General features: G+C 35.1%; 1 protein-coding gene across 1 annotated transcript in view; it reads right to left on the bottom strand.

Annotated features, from left to right (window-relative positions):
* NECTIN3 (nectin cell adhesion molecule 3) overlaps nucleotides 1-15,131 on the bottom strand; it is a 135,448-nt gene that overhangs the window by 89,570 nt on the left and 30,747 nt on the right. The window contains exon 2 of the mRNA XM_058731477.1: nucleotides 5,826-6,167. Within this exon, the coding sequence (XP_058587460.1) occupies nucleotides 5,826-6,167 (342 nt within the window). The remainder of the gene's footprint in view (nucleotides 1-5,825; nucleotides 6,168-15,131) is intronic.

A 15,131-nucleotide genomic window follows, 5' to 3' on the forward strand; every position in this document is an offset into this window, starting at 1 on the left:
CACAAGTTGATACTGTCTGACTTCCCAATGTTTGTGAATCTTGTATGTATATAATCATATTATCATCGAGACTGTATTTTTAATTTCTTACATTATGAATGAGGTTAAGGATCTTTTCATGTTATAGGCCATTTGGAATTTCTTCTGCAAAATGCCTATTAAAACCAATTGCTTTTACTTACTGATTTGGGAAAAGAGCCCTTTTTTGATGATATATGCTAAAAAAAATACCCTTTACTGGTTTAGGATCTTTTTGCTCTACGATGTGTTTTGGTAAGCAGAAATTTTTAATTCAAATGTACCAAAATTTATCAGTTTTCAGTTACCTTTTATGGTTAACTGCTTTTATATGCTAAAAATTACTTCCCTACTTCTAGGCAAATTATTATGTATTTTTTTAAATAATTTCTTCTCTGCAGAAATTTTATAGACTGACTTATCTCTTCAAATGTTAAGTGATGCTGTTTGATAGTCTGTGTCTGATAACTCCAACATCTTGTATCTTTGCAGGTCTGTTTCTATTGTCTGATTTGTGCTGGCTGCTGCTTGTGGGGTCTTCTTTACTTGTATGCCTGCCTACTCAAGGAAACTATATGCCTGTGTCTGAATAATTAAGAGAGAAATAATCCGGGGTCTAAAATAAGATAGTTTTCTTCCAGACCAGAAAAGATTGGACTTTTCTTCTACCAATCTCCTGAAATCTCTAAGCAGTCTAGGATCTCCTGAACTTATTAAGATCAGACCATTCAGGGGCGCCTGGGTGGCGACCAGTTGAGTGTGGGTTCAAGCCCTGTGTCAGGCTCCATGTTGACAGCTTGGATTCTGTGTGTGTGTGTCTCTCTCTCCCTGCCCTTTCCCCGCTTGCGTGCTCTCTCTTTCAAAAATAAAAACATTAAAAAAAAATTTTTTTTTAAATCAGACCACTCAGGTAATCATAAACCTAGAAGTCTGTAAGAAGGCTGGTTTACTTCTAGTTTACTACTATTCTGAAAAATGTAAGCTTTGGATACCAAGTGAATAAAAGAAGGGTTACTAGACATCCCATCTTGAGCAAAACTACACTTAGAAGTTTGTCTCTGTTTTCTCAAGGCTCTCAAAATCTCAAAATCTCAGGTGTTTCTTCTGAATTCTCAAAAGCCCTCAGGTGGAATGCAGCTTCCAGTACTAGGCTTATTTCTGTTTTTACCTTCTCCTAGATTTTGGTCTAGTTAGATTTCTCACTATATTCTTACCTCTTTGAAGCTTTCAGTGGTATTTTATACTGCATCCCTCCTATGGGAGAGTTGGTCTGAATAACTTATGCCATCATTAATAGAAGCTTTTATCTTTGAGGAGCTTTAAAAAATTATTTTAAAGTCAATTTTAAACTGCTATTTTTGTCTCCTATGAAGGGAATAAATCTCCTAGTTGCAGATTGTATTGGCTTTCTGAAGTTACTTTTCTCATATACCTCAATATTTTAGTTAACTTCTCTGTACCCTTCCCTGTCCAGCACTTTTGCTGTTGCTTCCTCTTAAGATTCTATCAATGCCCTTCTGTACTCTGAATGGGGAGAATATGAAGTTTTCCCAGCCCTGTGTGAACACCAGAATTGTTGGTTAGATCTACTGCTTTCTGCTGGTTCTTTCCTCCACCTCAAAAGTTTCCTCTCACACATACACAGATCAGTACTAAACCAAAAAGACTTGAGAGTGCCCTTCTGTAGATCTCTGAAGCACGCACACTCTCTCTCTCTCTGATGCTCTCTGCTTTCCAGTATTCTCCTCCACAAATTCTAATCACCTGTCCTCCCTGAATTCCAACGTCTCTTTTACTCTCCCTGAAACCATCGTTCTTTGCTTCAAATCCTTGTCAATGAGCTGTAGCCTGGAAACTGCCTAAAGAGGAAGCTAGAACACTGTAGGGACTCGCTTTGTTTTCCTTCTTTCAGGGATCATAATCCTACACTGCCTATTGTCCAATGACTAAGAACTTTCTTATTTGCCTGGTTTCTTGTTCTTAGAGAGAGGGTAAATCCAGTCCCTGTCATTCCATCATGCACAGCAATGGAATTTTTTTTACTGCAGAAGCAATATTTCTAAAAATTGGAAAAACGGGAAAATTATCCACAACTACAATATCCTAATGCAGTCATTTTCACCTTCTTCCACTTCTCTTTATTTCTTTTTCTAGTTTCTATCTGGATATATATTTTTTTGCTTCCCCCCCCCCCCCCCTCAAGCAGCAACACTTTTCTTAACCATAATTCCAACAACTATGTAATATCCCATCAAGACAAGTAATCAACTAGGTACATAGTAATCAACTATGGGACACTTGTTAAATTTTCCCAAAGGTTTTTTGTTATATCACATTCCCTTAATTTGGGTTCTATTACTACCACTGCACTGAGACTCTAAGGTCACCACGTAAACTATAGGCTCAATATTTTTGTATGCCTATTTTCTTTGACTAACTTCACAGAATTTAATATTTTGATGCAGTTCTTCACATTCATTTCCCAAAGAACTAAGTACTAATGCCTTAAAGTATCTGCTGTAAGTAATGAATTACTTTCTGGGCTATGCATTTAGAATGATACTAGCTGTGCACCATCCTTAGGAAAACTGAAAAAAAAAATGGCTATTCAAATCATGTCTGTAGGGCTTAATTCTCCCTGTGGTAAAAGCTGCTAGAGAAATCTTAAAAATTTTATCTTGTCATCATGTAAGTAGTATTACTTTGCCTGAGTTTTTCTCAAAGCTCTCTTTATTTGTTTCTTCTAACCTCTGCCTTAATAAATACTGGGTCCTGGGGGCCTTCAGTTACTTTTTGCATCTGCCTTAATTAAAAACTTTTATCTGATATACACTATTATCCAGATGATCTCTAATTCAATTTTGATACAGGGCTTGACTCCACAGTTTCTAACTACCAACTAGTATTTTTTGCCTATATATCCTCAAACTCAATAAAACAAATGCTGAACTCATTATCTTAGCCTCCCAACCTCAACACCTGGTTTTCATTCAGACACGCCCACTGGAGTTAATAGTAACATAACTTATTCAATCACCAGGGTTCAAAACCTGTTATGCTCAAAGCTCCCTTGTTTCTTATATCCAATCAGTTAGAAAGTCCTGACAGTTATTCCTATATAATAGCTTCCTTCTTTCCTCAAGTGGCAGAAATTAGAAAATTAATTTCAAGTCTTCATGTCCTCATGGCTGAAGGATTATGATTTTGGGACTTCTTCATTTCAATCCATCAAAAACACCAGACCGATCTTCATAAATCACAATTTTCACCACATTACTCCCTAAATCAAGTCTACTATGAATTAAGTATCCCTATAAGCACAGTGAAAGCTGTGCTTCTCAAACTTTACTCTGCATATGAATCATTTAGCTATTCTGCTAAAATGTAGACTTACCATTCATTAAGTCTGGGAGGGGCCTGAAATTCTGTATTTCTAACAAACTCCCAAGTGATACCAATGCTGCTGGTTCAGGAACCATACTTTACACAACAAGAGTCTGAGAGTAGAAAAAGGGAGGCAAACACAGTACCTTACACTAACTTGGCATTTCCAGTAATACAAAGCTCAAATTGCCCATCCTAACCTTCAAGTTACTTTAATGCAGTCCTACTCAACTCTCTAGACTTTAATTCTTGTGCTTTATATAAATCCTATAAGCAATCAACAAATTATTCAGTGGTTCCACTAATGAGGGTTCTCAACAGTTAAGTGATCTCTCCTCTCTTCTCCTCTCCCAGAGGACACCCGGCAATGTCTAGAGACATTCTCAGTTGTCATAACTGAAGGACTGCTACTAGCCATCTGGTGCACAGAGGTCATGGATGCTGCCAAACAGTCTACAATGGACAGGACAGCTCACTACAACAAAGAATTTCAGCCCAAAATGTCACCAATCCTGATACTAAAAAACTCTGCCCAAATGTGTATTGTTTTCTGCCTCCCTACACTGGCTCACTTGTTCTCCCTACACTTATTTCCCTTCTTCTTACCCAAAACCTACCCAAAATTCAAAGCTGACTCAACTATTTTTTTTTCTACACCACCTCTGTAGACTAAAAAGCTCACCAATCCATCCCTATCCTCTACTTAAATAACATTTAAAAGGGCATGACTGCTATATACTAGGAACCCTTGTAGGCTTTAGATAAAGTTAAATTTTAAAGTACATAGCTACAGTCCACCATGTGTTTCTAATGGAGAAAACACACAGTAAGCAGTGTGGAAACTGCTGCAATAGACAAGCTCAAGATACAATGGCAAAAGAGCCAAAAAAGAAAAACATCAAATTGCAAGGGGTTATATATTTCAACAATGGCTTCTAAAAGGATGTGGTCTGACGAATAGCAGTTAAATAGAAGAACGTAGGAGGAGAGAGACAGGAAGAAAAAGGCAATCCAACCAGAAAGAAAAACACAGGTAAAACATAAACAGGTATTACCAGAACTGCAAATAGTTTATCATGATTATTAAATTTGGGTTGTAGGAAAAGTGAAGAAAGGGATGGAACAGAAGAAGCTAGAGATATAGGCATGGGTAAAATCGTGACTAGTCTTGTCCTATAAACAGTCTTGAGTTTTAAACCACTGAATATTGTATTAATTCAGGGGAAATTACTAAAATTTAGAGCAAAAAAAAGTTTATTCACATGAGCTCCCTCTTCCACACATAAACGATTACTTTCTAGATACTGAACTTTTGTTGGGACCTTTTTTACCCTGATGGCCTGCACTTGATTTTTCAGATATTTATGCCTTGCCTCCTAATCAAACATTCCTCAAAAGTATCAATTTCATTAATGTGAGTTACATATCCCCACAGCTGTTAGGGCAGTATTACAAACATATCAAGTCTTCAAGAAGTTAGTTTCATTTCTATTTTTAAATAGTATCTCTAAACATGAAAAAATATCTACCAAAGTTGGACAAAACCAGTTTCCTGCATTTCAGAGACCCTGAAATTATGCCTTTAAATACCAGGGGCTAGTTACTTTTTTTTGTCTCTCTGAAAGCTGGAACTAAGACCAACTAAGGAGTACAAAGAGTTTTTATGAGCATTTAACATCTGGAAGGAAAGTGAAGGAGGAAGGAGGAGGGGAGCTATCAGCAGGTGGGCAAACAGGTAGATGCAGAGAAAAAATCTCCTGTTAAAGGAGTACTATTCTGGGTGGAAATGGCTCAGGTTGCTATTACTCTTTAATCCTTATTCTGTTATTCCAAAAGTATAAACCAGTATTTCCAAACTAGTGTCCTTTCACTGTAAGTGGTTAATAAGCTCATTTTAAATTCCACCATAGATTCTAACAGTTATCAGAAAAAGGCAGAAGATTGTTCATTACAATCAACAGCCCAAGATTCCAACAGCTATGAAATCCACAGGAGCAGAAATAAAATTTGATTTCAGAAACAAACATGAGGTGTATCAATGAGCTCTAAGACAATGGACATTTAAATAAATGGAAAAGCTTATTTAAAGATGGTAATTTAAAGTTTGAAAATTTGAGAACACTGAAAATATCAAAAACACTCAACACTTAGTATCATACATAAAAAATAATCTTTCATGAAGAAAGGAAAATAGCTAAGAACCACACAGAATCACATAAATGGGTAGGGTAGATACAGACAAAATTTTGTTTAAATTGAGAGGCTAGAATTACAGAATTTTAAGACAGAACTTGAAAAATCATATTTGAATTATTTAGAAACTATATATACATATATATTTTTTCAATCATTTTAAATTCTTGAAATATTTTTATTATAATCCTTGCCACTACCACCAAAATATGTAATTCAAGCATACCTACCTAATACAGTTACGGTTGTAGAGGACTGAGCATTTCCAAGCGGGAATGTAACAGCTTTGCATATGTACTTTCCAGAATCAGAGAATCCTATGTTATGTAGAGTAATTGTAGCATCATTAAGTGAATAGTTTTTAAACAAGACTCTTCCCTGATATTCTCCTTGAACAGAGAATCCATACTGAGGATGATGAACTGCAACAGTCTGTGAACTTTTGCCATGGATCTTCTCCCATGAAATTTGTGTTATAGTTTCATTTACTTCAATTAAACACTTCAATGAAACATTCTTTCCCCATACTGCTGTGACATGTGGCTCCACAATAATTGGCCCAGCTAAGGCACCTATGGGGGAAAAAAATAGTTCTTAAAATGGAAATAAGTTATACTACCATCTGATCATTCTCCTCCCACCTCCTTCCTGTTTCCCTCTGTCTCTCCCACTTCCCCTTCTACAGGTGCTCACATGCCCATGAGCACGTGCACGCGCACACACGTGTTTATGAATAAATAACAGGAAAGACTCAAAAGAGGTAGATGTTTTCAGGGCTGAATGTTAAATCCAAAGAGTGACTCTCAAATAAATCAAATACCCGCCAGTATGGCTGTAGTGGAAGGAAAAAGTGCTAGATTGGGCCAAGAATAAGTTTGGAAGATCAGTTCCCAGGCAAGCCTTCGGATGAGATCCCAGCCCTATTTGTTAGTTAGCAATAGATAACTACTACATGCAGGATCTGTTGAACCAAATATAATACCAAAGTGTCTTCCTCTAGAGGGTCCCTCTATCAAAAATATCTATAAAAAACTTAAGGTAAACTACCAGAAAACATTCGTTAAAACAACATTTATATAAATATGAAATCAATTTTTTCCATTTCATGAAGAAAAAAAATTCCACAAGCAAAAGTTAAAAAAAAACACATCAAACTTTTCCCCTATAATGCTGATTTCCTTCCTGAAAGCAATGAACCAAATCTAAATTATTTTAAGAGAAATAAGACTAATATTTATGAAAACGAAACTCAAGCAAGATGCTGCTTGTTGACAAGTATATTTGAACATATATACAAGCCCTTGGAGAGCTTATAACTCACATGTCTCCTGACAAAATAAATATTCAAATTCAGAAGTAAACCAATGTAAACACTCAAACATGGAAACTGGATAAACAATATATTATATAAATAGTATCTTTAAAATGTAGAGCTATGTCCAATTAATATTTTTAAATGAATCTAAAAATGTAGAGGGTATCACCTAAAATATAACCACAAAAAATGTGTTTTAAACATGTTCAAACAGTTCTAAACAACAACAAAAACTTTACACAATATTATTTCCATGAGCCCTTTAAGGGAGGAAAAAAAACCCCATAAATAAATAAGTAAAATATAAGTAAAGAGACAGGCAAGCTGTATCATCCAAACCTAAATGAATAAAAAACAAATAATAAAGAAACAAGAGAGCAAACTGTGTCACCCAAGAGATGACTGAAGGTATTAAAAAAAAGGACTGACATTTCTCAGTGACTATACGTAACAGCTATAGAAGAAAAAGGTTTTATTTAACCACTGCCCCCAAAAAGTATCAAGTCTCCCAAATTTATTGTGCTCTATCATGCTTTCAAGTATAGATAATTTCCAAGCTTTTAAAATTAAGCCAAGACATATAAAGTATTATAATGTATTTCAGCAAGCTATCATTAGCCTAGTACTAAACCAGAGATTATATAAATAAAAGAGCAATTTATGAATATTAAAAATTTCACATAATATTATGAAATAATACCCATCTTTCTATTAAAAAAAAAAGACACAATGACCAAGTAGGATATTCCAAGAATGTAAGGATATTTTAAAACTATTTACAACACTGAAAGCTCACATTGACTTTCTCATTTGATGCTGAAAAGGCATTCGATAAAATTTAACGTTCATTATCTGATTAAAAAAAGAATCTAACAACCAAGAAAAGGATTAATAATAAAATGGATTTTTCTTAAATCAGTGGCCATCATTACACTAAAATAGAAGAAGGCCTGCTACTAAAAAAAGATGAAGACAAAATGGCACAGTATCATTACCACTATTCATTGGAAATCCCAGTGCAATGAGGTAAAAAAAAAAGAAGAAGAAGAAGAAGAAGAAGAAGAAGAAGAAGAAGACCAAATAAAGGGCTAGTAGAATCATATGGGTGCATATAAACACGCAAAATGTATAAAAATTATACAACATGGTATAAGAGGTGATAACCATTACAAATTTATTGTAGAAAATGACAATATTTGCAAACATTAACATTCCAAACACCCATGAATAAAGGTATAAAGAACCTATAAATCTGAGCAAATGATATGAATAAATGTAATATATGTCATCTTCCTATAGGAAAACAATACTACTTGGACATCCTATCTCCCCATACTAACAAACAAATTCAATGCAATTAGTGAAAACTAATAAAAATTCTTGAAACTGGACTAGGGAACAGCTAAGAAGTATTTCAAAAACAACGGCCCAGTAGGAGGGAGGAGAAATACTAAAGTAAAATAATAAAAATACTAAATAAACACTAGATAAAAATACTAAAGTAAAAATAAAAAATACTATTAGTATCTGAAAATAATTTAAAGTACACAAATGCATATACATACCTATACTGAATATATATATATATACACACATATATACATATATACAACTTAAAATACAGAAACTGCATACACACACACACACACACACACACACACACACACACACATATATATATAACGGTATTGGTATATAACCAAGTATTTTCTATGAGTAGATAAAGAATGAGTCAAGATGCTAATAAGAGCTAATTACTAGGAAACAGAACCCTGCTTCACACTAAACACAAACACACATGCACGTGCCACCACACACACACACACACACACACACACACACGGAGTATCTAAATGTAAGAAACAGCTACATATAACTTCATATATACTGACAATAACTGTATATTTTGGCACATGTTAGTTACTCTTAGGAAGTGGGATACTGAGGATTAAGGAAAGAACTATCAGTTTTTACTTTTTGTTCCTCTTTGATGTCAAAATCATGTATAATAAGCAATGCTCATAATAAAAGCAAATTAAAAATAAAAATAAACAGAATTATATCCTCCTGAGGTGAAAGTAAAGAAGAGATAGGGTAAGGGAAATGTTACAGACTGAGTATTTGCACTTTTCAAAGTTTTTATATTACAGTCCTAATCTCTAAAGTGATAATATCTGTAGATGGGGCCCTTGTGTGGTAATCAAGTTTATAGGAGGTCATGAAGGTATAGCTCCTATGGTGACATTAATGTCCTTATAAGAAAAAGAAGAGAGTTCTCTCTCTTTCCACCATGTGAGCACAAATCAAGAAGGTGGCTGTCTACATACAAGTCAGGAAAGAGTCCTCACCAAGAACGGAATCTGCACCTTGGTCTTGTACTTCTCAGCCTCCAAAACTGTGAAAAATAAGTATTTACTGTTTAAGCCACCCAGTCCATAGTGTTTTCTTATAGCAATCTGACCTAAGACATCAAGTATCAGAACAACCTGGGAAGGACAGTGCTAATCATATCTCCTTACAACCTGTAAGAACTATGGCCTAATTGAGCCATCATTACTAAAGGGAGTATTTGGAGACAGGAAAAAGAAAAAATGAATCCACCGAATCAAAAACATATTTTCAATATTTAAGTATATTCTACAATATTTAAATAGGGAAAGCCACTCTCAGAATAAAAGAATGAAAAACCATCTAGAAAAAAGGATGATAGATTTGATCAGAAAAACTAACCCCCTAGGGAACAAAGAGCTTGGTACATTAAACAAAAAACAAAAAACAAACAAAAAAACCCACTACAAATGGCTATTTTAGTAAGTGCTTAATTTTTTTAAGTTTGTTTGTTTGTTTGTTTAGAGAACACCAGCAGGGAAGGGCAGAGAGAGCAAGGCAGGCAGAGGATCCAAAGCAGATTCCGTGCTAACAGCAAAGAGCCTGTTGTGGGGCTTGAACTCATGAACCGTGAGATCATGACCTGAGCTGAAGTCGTCAGATGCTTAACCAACTGAGCCACCCAGGAGCCCACAGTAAGTGTTTAATTTTACTCTAAGTATTAATATAACTACCAGGTTTTTATTTTTCACCTTTTGTTTTAATATCTAGGAGAAAATGACCAATTCTTACTTTCCAATTTTTCTGCAAAATTTTTCTGAGTAGTTTTTGCTTGCTATAAAAAAGTAAACTTTGGCACAGTTTTCTGTTGCTTCAACTCTTAAACCTCTGAGCAAGGCTTTATATTACCCTGTAAGTATTGGTAATTTGGCTCTCCCCTAGATTCCACAAGCTTCTAATGATATATCTCCTTTTTTGTGTTTGAGTTAGCCAGAGTTAGTTTCTATTGCCTGCAAACAAGTATCTAATATATTTCCAATCCTAGACTAAACCCAAAAGTTAAAAACCACTTCTAAGTAAGATTTTCCTCCACAGAATCTTAAAACTGTAGAGAAACAGATTCTCCACTATGGTTCTTATACCAAAGTCACTGAATGCCTCACTTCTCAAGGTCTCCCAAACATTAAACCTCCCTCCTCCCCCACTTTCCCACATGAAGTGGAGTTTGACAAGAAAGCAGAGGTGTGTCCTAGAGATATACAAATGTTGATTTCTAAAGACCTAAATTATTTGAAGTTTTTTAATAAAGTTCTTTATTAAGAGTGATGTAAGTCTGGAATATAAAGAGGCTAAGGAACAGCAAAGAATTGAACCTTTCATATCTGGCAAGACCCTGCCTGACACTGTCGTACGGTGTTCCTGATTACTGCACACTCTAGAGGCCAAAGAAAAACAAAATACCATTTGTAGCATTGACTAATTAATTAAATTGGATTTATTGATCTTTCAGAGAGAAAAAGAGAGAAATCGGTGTTTTCCTCCTACCTGTAGCTCCCATGAAAACACTAGAACCATGAAAATAAAACTGGATTTTTCATGTATATTTGAATAGTCAGTCAAGATTTAGAGTGTAATGAGGATACAAATCATTTGGAAATATTTTTTAAAAAGTCTGTGACAGAAAAAGAAAATATGATTCATGTCCTATAACTTCTATGGGTTATTTAAAAGCAAAAAGTGACTTGATGTTCATATTAGAGATCATATTAAAGTATCTGAAACAGAAATATAAAGTGACCACAGTTCACTTTCCTACCTCTCCCACTCCCAACAATGAACCAAAAAGTAATAGAAGTTATCACAAATCTATCTTTAATACTACCTTTAAAAAATGTTTTTAATTAAGTTTTTATTTTGAGAGAGAGAAAGAGAGAGAACAAGTGGGGGAGGAACACAGAGAGAGAGAGAGAGAGAGAGAGAGAGAGAGAATCCCTCTGTCAGTGCAGTCTGCAGGGCTCAAACTCATGAACCAGAGATCATGACCTAAGCAGAAATCCAGTCAGATGCCTAACTGAGCCACCTAGATGCCCCAATACTACCTTTTTTAATACTGTGATACTATTTTTTGTTATCACATCTCATTTCTCAACCTATGGAAATGGCAGGTATCTTGTCCATTTTAGGTCCCAGGATCTTCTAAATGTTACTTATCATCTACAAAATAGGTATATGCAAATATTCTCTAAATCAATTGTTTATTATACTCTATGTTCAACTACAAACAATACTTCCAAAAAGGTATGGATCCTTTCAGACTCCTCAGAATTTAGAATAATTTTTTTAAAGCAACAACTGAAGTACACATTTTTAAGAAACTAACAGAGGTATTCTCAACAATTTCAGCATACTTAAAGTTTAGATGAATGAGATTTATCACTACTACATTCAATAATTAATCTGAATTGTTTTAAAGTAATAAATGTTTAAGCCACATCAGCCTTGAAAATGTAACAAAAAATTATTTTCTATAAAATACCCAAACAACACTCAAAACAGTAATAAGCATAGAAAAATGAAGTTAATTAAATAATAGAATGTAAAATCTATGAATAACTGCAAATTCTAATACTATTAGAATATGAAAGAATCTCTAGCTTCGTGTCATGTTTTAACTAGAAAGAGTAACTCTGGGGTCATGGGAGGTCCTATATCCTAAGGACAAACCGGATGAGAAAACCCAGGACATGTATTTATCAGTATGAATTAGGTATGTACTTTTGTGCCAGGCACTGTTCTAAGTACTGGAAATAGTAGTGAAGAGATGTCCCTGTCTTTATGAAGTTTAAATTCTAATTGGAGAAAAAGAATTAAAATAAGATATCAGATAATAAGAACCAAGGAGGAAAATAAAGGAAAGTAACAGCGATTACTTTAGGGTACCATCATTGCCTTTTCTTGATGCAGGAGAGAAGATGGGGTTTGAATCAGGATAATCAAAGTGGTAGTGTTAAGCAGAGTTAAGCACAATTCTGGATATACTGTATTGTGAAAGAAAAACAAACAGGATTCCTGGTGAAAAAAAACACTGGGCCTAAGAGAAATAGAAAGGCCAAAAGTAGTCTATAGTTATGGCCTGAGCAAGTGAAATGATAGAGCTGACATTTACCAAAATGAGATTAGCAAGTGTAGCATTTTTAAGGGTCTGAGGTAGAGAGGAGTTCAGAACTGCAGTTTTGGACTTGCCTATTTCACCCATGGTGCATTCAAACACTTAAACGTTTGGAAGTTGAGTAGAATTCAAAAAAGAAGATGACAGAGTGCAGTCAGGGAAGAAGAAAAAGCACCTCGAAGAATCTTGCACCATAAGTAAACCAAGTACCTAGAAAAGGGAGAGTGATCAATTATTCCAAATACTACCAGTCAGCCAAACAAGAAGGACTAGTAAGTAACCAATGAATTTAGCAACTGTCTTAGTGAGTGGGGAGGAGAAAAGCCTGACTGGTATAGATTTATAAGAGCATAGAGACTTCTGCCTATAACCAAGGAAAAGTAAGAAGATTTACCCTCTTGCTTGAAACAACCATTTCGACAATGATCAACAGGCAACAAAGAATATTGATCCTGAGAGACAGTAAACATACAAGGTAAGCCCAATAACTGGTCTCGTTTTACCACCTGGAGTGAATCTCAAGGCCTCAACGCCTTGAGAGAATCTAACAACCAATCTCCCTGAGTTCTATCCAACACTGTACAATCAAGGAAGAAAAAGAAACAAAAGGCATCCAGATTAGAAAAGAATAAAATAAAAATGTATTTGCAGAAAACAATCATCTGTGTGGAAAATTTGATAGATTCTCTACAAGAAAGCTACTATAACAAGGGCATTAAGCAGGGACAGTAGTCCTTACATAGCACTTAATATCAATATACAAAAATCCATTTTATTTCCATGTATTAGCATTGAAAAAATTGGGCATGGGGTGGGGAGGGATTTAAAACACTGCTGTTTAAAATAACATCAAGGGGCGCCTGGGTGGCGCAGTCGGTTGAGCGTCCGACTTCAGCCAGGTCACGATCTCGCGGTCCGTGAGTTCGAGCCCCGCGTCAGGCTCTGGGCTGATGGCTCGGAGCCTGGAGCCTGTTTCCGATTCTGTGTCTCCCTCTCTCTCTGCCCCTCCCCCGTTCATGCTCTGTCTCTCTCTGTCCCAAAAATAAATAAAAAACGTTGAAAAAAAATTTAAAAAAAAAAAAAATAAAATAACATCAAGAAAAAACAAGAAATGGGGATAAATCTGACAGAAGTTATGAAAAACCCACAGTTAAAACTACAGAATTTGCTAAGAGAAATTAAAGACCTAAATAAATGGAAAGATAAACTTTTCTCACAGAAGACTTAATATTCTTATAACATTAATTCTTTCCAAATTGAGCTACAGATTAAACACAATCCCAATCAAAATACAATCAGATTTTTTTAAACTTGACAAGTTCTTTTTCTTAAAATTCACATGGACATGCACATGTAATTTTTGTACTTTAGATTGGCAAATATTTCTCAGGTATGTTACCAAAAGCACAATTAGTGAGTTTCATCAAAAATTTTCTACTCTTCAAAATATACTCTTAAGACAAGCCACTTAATGCAGAAAAAAACTTTGCAAAACATATTTGATAAAGGATTTATATCTGACAAAGAACCTGAATTCAAAACACTTATAAAGACCTCTGAAAACTTCATAAAAAGAAAACAAGCCAATTTAAAAAATGAGGCAAAGGTCTGAAGAGACACATCACCGAACAGCATATGAATAAGTACTCAACATCATTAGGGACATGCAAGTTAAGACCACAGTAAGATACCACTACCCATCCATTAGAGTGGCAAAAATTAAAAAGACTGAGAATGTGGAAGAAGTGGAACCCTCCCTCATTGCTGGTTGAACTGCAAAATGGTACAACCACACTGGAAGACACCAGCAGTTTCTTAAAGTTCAACAGACAAGCACCATATCATCCACCCATTTCACTCCTATGTCTATACTCACTAGATAAAAAACCGTGTCTGTACATAGACTTGTACACAAATGTTCACAGCAACTTCATTCATAAGAGCCAAAAACTGGAACCAACCCAAATGTCCACCAACAAGAGAATGAATAACCAAATTGTGGTATAGTCATATGCATGTATGTATATATTAATAGATATGTATGTACTAACACATATGTATATACTAATACATATGTATTAGTATACACATACTATTCAGCAATAAAAAGAAATACCCACAACTAGGAAGAGAAGGGATCGTCCTCAACTTGATAAAGAACAATTATTTTTAAAAACCCTACAGCTAGGGGCGCCTGAGTGGCTCAGTCGGTTAAGCATGTGACTTCGGCTCAGGTCATAATCTCACAGTCCATGAGTTCGAGCCCCGCGTCGGGCTCTGTGCTGACAGCTCAGAGCCTGGAGCCTGCTTCGGATTCTGTGTCTCCCTTTCTCTAACCCTCCCCTGTTCATGCTCTATCTCTCTCTGTCTCAAAAATAAACATTAAAAAAAGTTAAAGAAAATAAAAAATAAAAATAAAAACCCTACAGCTAATATCATACTTACGTTGAGAAACTAAAAGCTTTCCCAATAAGATCAGGAACAAGGCAAGGATGCCTCTCTGTTGTACCTTTACAACATTATACTAGAAATTCCAGCTAATGTAAGAAGAAAAGGAAATAAACGTATCCTGATTGGGAAAGAAGAAATAAAACTTTGTTCACAGATATGATTTTGTACTGTAGAAAATCAGAACTGACCAAAAACTCTTCAAGAGTAAGTGGTTACAGCAAAGGTGCAGGATACAATCACTTTCCTATATGCCAGCAATGAAAAGTAAAATTT

The sequence above is a fragment of the Neofelis nebulosa genome, chromosome 5 (assembly GCF_028018385.1).
Source record: "Neofelis nebulosa isolate mNeoNeb1 chromosome 5, mNeoNeb1.pri, whole genome shotgun sequence".
NCBI lineage: Eukaryota > Metazoa > Chordata > Mammalia > Carnivora > Felidae > Neofelis > Neofelis nebulosa.